This window comes from Xenia sp. Carnegie-2017, unplaced genomic scaffold (genome assembly GCF_021976095.1).
Source record: "Xenia sp. Carnegie-2017 unplaced genomic scaffold, XeniaSp_v1 HiC_scaffold_3, whole genome shotgun sequence".
Classification (NCBI taxonomy): Eukaryota; Metazoa; Cnidaria; class Anthozoa; order Malacalcyonacea; family Xeniidae; genus Xenia; species Xenia sp. Carnegie-2017.
In genome coordinates, this window is record NW_025813493.1 from 7,852,484 (window position 1) to 7,857,124 (window position 4,641).

The 4,641-nt window shown below is 34.3% G+C and overlaps 1 protein-coding gene across 1 annotated transcript; it reads right to left on the reverse strand.

Moving 5' to 3' along the window:
• Positions 1-215: 215 nt before the first annotated feature.
• LOC124454352 lies at positions 216-2,945 on the reverse strand. Its single transcript, XM_047005162.1, has 2 exons — positions 2,865-2,945; positions 216-1,110 (listed from the first exon to the last, which is right to left on the reverse strand). The coding sequence occupies exon 2, from the start codon at positions 1,093-1,095 to the stop codon at positions 562-564; it is 534 nt and encodes a 177-aa protein (XP_046861118.1). The 5' UTR covers positions 1,096-1,110; positions 2,865-2,945; the 3' UTR covers positions 216-561.
• Positions 2,946-4,641: the final 1,696 nt, after the last annotated feature.

The following is a 4,641-nucleotide window of genomic DNA, read 5'->3' on the forward strand; positions in this document are numbered from 1 at the left end:
TGTCAAAATATACTTGAATTCATTATTAATTATTGACTTCATGTATTTTTAATGGTTGGAAACAAGTGAGAAATCGTAATCATCTGGCTGGAATAATGGCCGCCATGAGGACGCGTTGTACACCTGAGTGACTCTTCTGTATAATCATTATTCTATGGTGCAAAGTAAATATAAAAATTAGTACGATTTAATTATATACGTCCATACGTCACATGTATGTTGTGAGATTTTATTTGCACAATAATTCTTAGCCAGTAGGAGCACAGAAACATAATTTCATTTTTTATGTTACAAAATTTGCTTTCTATGACCACCAAAAATATATTCACGATAAAGTTCGAAAAACTACTTATTTAAATTATAGAATAATGTTCTAAACGAAGTTGGAATTTGTAAACTTATGTATCTTGCGAACTATCCGTCAATAATTTTCAATGAGCAGCATTTTCTACCCTAATGAATCCCAAAAATTTCACTTGAAGAGCATTGAACAATATAAGGAAGTTTTTACTGCAATAACAGTCCTTTAGGTAGCTACAATTTGCGAGCAAATGACGGAAGTCAAAGTGAAGAATCCTCGTGGATCAGAGCAAATTTCTTATAAATCTCGTCGGCAAAATGTTGGCAATTGTAAGTACGCCACGTGTAAGGTTTAAGTAACTCCGTATCATTACATAGATAGCTAACTAACTCGAACATAGTCCCTCGACCATTAGCAGAGCGCAATTCTGTAATATCACCTGGACGTTTATTTTTCTTAAAGCTATCTTTCACAAATTCGCGATTGCTGCTGTTTTGAATTGTTATTCCCTCGTTATTCTTTTCGATCGACCACCAGCGTTGGGTTGTTTTGATTACAACGAATTGATGATTGATTATGGATTCGGTCAGCTGTGGCTGCCAGTACTTTAGCGGATGCTTATAGATGACGATGTTTTCAATCGTTTCCTTCTCATCGATGATACTTTTCATGTCATAACAGACACCTTTATGATCAATAACCATCACTCCTACAGATGAGTCAGGTTTGAGATAAAAGCATACCCGTCCTGACCAGTCTGGTGCTCCAGCGGAACTGCTAGCGCTGCTGCCCATTACTGCACTATTTTCCTTTGATAAAAGCAAGATTTTACATTGTTAGGAAGAGTTAGGAAGAAACACGTATCTAAGGCTGTAGAGTCGAACGAATTCGACACACGAGACGGGGAGATTCAACAAATATGGCGGCTAAGTTTTTCATGTGGTCACAAGGCGTGTTTACAGTGGCGTCCCCAGGGAGGGAACTGAGGGGGGTTTGTCTCTCCCCCCATCCAGTTATTTCAATGATCAATTTTGAGATTAAAGAAGGAAATGAAATAGCGTTTTAGAGAACATGAAGTCAAACATATCTCTATGGAAGCATGCCTCTGAATCGCCATTGAAGTCACACACATTTGACGGTTAGATTGTCCTCCCTTGTCTGAACAACCTGGCGACGCCACTGCGTGTTTCCATCGCCGTTGTCACAATCGTGTGTTCTATTATTATTAAAAGTCATTTATATCGGGTCATATTATCAATCATTATTATAGTTTTATTATTGTTTTGTTATTGTTTTATTGTTATTGTTTTATTATTATTGTTTTATTGTTTTATTGTTGTTGTTTCATTATTGTTTTATTATTGTTTTATTGTTATTGTTTTATTATTATTGTTTTATTATTGTTTTATTTTTATTATTCTTTCATTTATTCATTATTCATTTATTTATTTATTTATTTGTTTCATTTATTGTTTTTTTTATTTTGTTTTATATCGGGTCATATTATCAATCATTGCTGCTCGATGTGTTACAAGTCTACGATTATGGGGCCTCACCTAACTCATTCTGCTCAAATAAGCGAATAACTAAGATGTTAGTTGATGAAACAGGGATTTCTAGTTAAAATAACCAATACATTGAGTCCGTCCCGTAAGGAATATTATTTTGTTATAGTTCATTCCAAAGTTCAACGGAATTTTGCAATTTGATCTCTCATTCCTTTATGCGGCTGCCGCTGTCATAAATCAAGGATAAATTTATCGATAAAGTAGTAAGATGATTTGATTTCAATTTTAATTTGCGAACCGAACTTATTGTGCATTAATTTTATAATAAACATTTTGCAAGGAATAAGCCTTCGTGACTGTACAAAAATACAATTTGTAGTTGTTGAGTTTATAGGCTATATGTACTTACGTCTTGAGCGTTCAAAGTTCACCGCAACAGCTCGAAGGAAGTGAATAAATACATCAAAATTATTTCCTATAAACGCAGTGACTAGCCTGTAAATTGCTCAAATTTACCGGGAACTGCTCTGGACCTAATCATCTAGCGATAAATATTTTCTCTGTGAATACATGAAAATGAAAATTTCACTGGGTTTTGTGCTTAATTTCTTTGAAATTGTCGTGATCTGGGCGTTCATTTCTTATGCATACATGAATGTTTAGATTATATGCAAGCGCTTGTAATGTATAAATACAGTAATAAAACGGCAGCATACTTGCGTGTTGAACTCCCTCAGGATTAACGACGGGAATGAGACAATAAATGTAAATTAATTTTACTCAAGAAATACATATATCTATCAAACTGCGCGTGCAGAGTTCATACAGATATACAAAAATCACTTACTCGCGACAAGCAATGGCTCAATAATCAATGTCCACTGGCTATAAAATTTCATCAATCAAACAGCGTCGAAGGTATTTTAGAAGTAAAAGTAAGCTGTTAGAACTTTATTTGACATTTAGAGATCTGCAACTGGCTTTGAGCAGGCATTACGAATCCGTTTTATTTGCTCCATTGTTGAATATTGACAGTCAATATTTTACATCCTTACCTGCCTGTAACTTTAAGAACTGAAATTTAAAAACAATTCCAAATGAAAGTTTGGTCTGCACTGTTTGCTGCTTGACAGGGCGCAAATGTCAGGTGAACAAAATCGTCTTGCATTAAAATTCCTTTTCTATAGGAATAATTAAAAATTCCTTAATATTTTAACAACTCATTTGTTTTATAATTCTAGTATCTTAAATAAACGAAGGAAAATTTTACAAGATGTAGTCACGAAGTAGCAAGAGCATTTTAAGGTTCAATCAACCAATTGTTAAAGTAACAGAAGTATGGATAGAAGGACCGAGATATCACTAATTTAGTAGCAAGAGCGTTTTAAGGTTCAATTAACCAATTGTTAAAGTAACAGAAGTATGGATAGAAGGACTGAGATATCACTAATTTAGTAGCAAGAGCATTTTAAGGTTCAATTAACCAATTGATAAAGTAACAGAAGTATGGATAGAAGGACTGAGATATCACTAATTTAGTAGCAAGAGCATTTTAAGGTTCAATTAACCATTTGATAAAGTAACAGAAGCATGGATAGAAGGACTGAGATATCACTAATTTAGTAGCAAGAGCATTGGAAGACTTGAGCATTTGCACTGCCTGTATTTACACAAAAAGATCTGATGAAGTAAAGAAATTTGGTTTGAGGAACTGAGATTTAACAAAACTAAATATGCATGTTAATTTTGACTTTAAATACTGACCAATGTAGCCATACATTACGGACAAACTAAAAAACAGCACGATACTCATACTTACCAGTGTAGCCATACATAACGGACAAAGTAAAAGACAGCACGATACTCATACTTACCAGTGTAGCCATACATAACGGACAAAGTAAAAGACAGCACGATACTCATACTTACCAGTGTAGCCATACATTACGGACAAAGTAAAAGACAGCACGATACTCATACTTACCAGTGTAGCCATACATTATGGACAAATTAAAAGGCAGCAAGAGACTCATACTTACCAGTGTAGCCATACATTACGGACAAATTAAAAGACAGCAAGAGACACATCATACTTACCAGTGTAGCCATATATTACGGACAAATTATGAGACAGCACGATACTCAACTTGTTATTCATATACAGTTTTGGCAAGAACATGAGATTATTACAATGATACAATCACTGTAAAATATATGAATAGCGTAGCGCTAGAGATGAAAATCCAATCAATTAATTTATAAACATTCATGACACAAGAATGAGGAGCTGTTTGACTTCCTATATCACCCTCAAGAAAATAATCTATTCAGATAGAGTTGACCATTTTAAGAACATTTGAAATATATTTTTTAAGACAAAAATTTGATCTTCCTTGACTTTTTGCCCCTCAAAGTTGGATTTTTTCGTGTTTGAACGTGAGGTGCTGTGACTGGGTCTAGTTCACCGACCTCTGACGTACATTGGAGAACATGCTGCTTTTTAACATTTACAAAACGGGAAAATGGTCGTCACAGTATGCGTTGACAGACTAAAAAAATTCAGTGAAAAAGTTTGTAGTTGAATAAATTAAACAGTTATACGCAAATGGCTCGTAAAGGATTGATCGCTTCATGTATGACTGAAAGATCACAATAAAAAGTCAAAGATATTGTGTAAAGTTTTAGTACATAAACATTATCTTATCAAAGATTGTTCACATAAACACGCTTATTATATGCGTTTGCCCAATTTTGTACAAACCGGAGCAACCTTTGATTAGATTAGTGCAAGATCAGTACAAGCTTAAGACCGAAGGTCGTGCAAGGGTTTGC

What these genes read in the sequence shown, in the direction of transcription:
- LOC124454352 (XM_047005162.1), bottom strand. Translation starts at nt 1,095, where the DNA reads ATGGGCAGCAGCGCTAGCAGTTCCGCTGGAGCACCAGACTGGTCAGGA.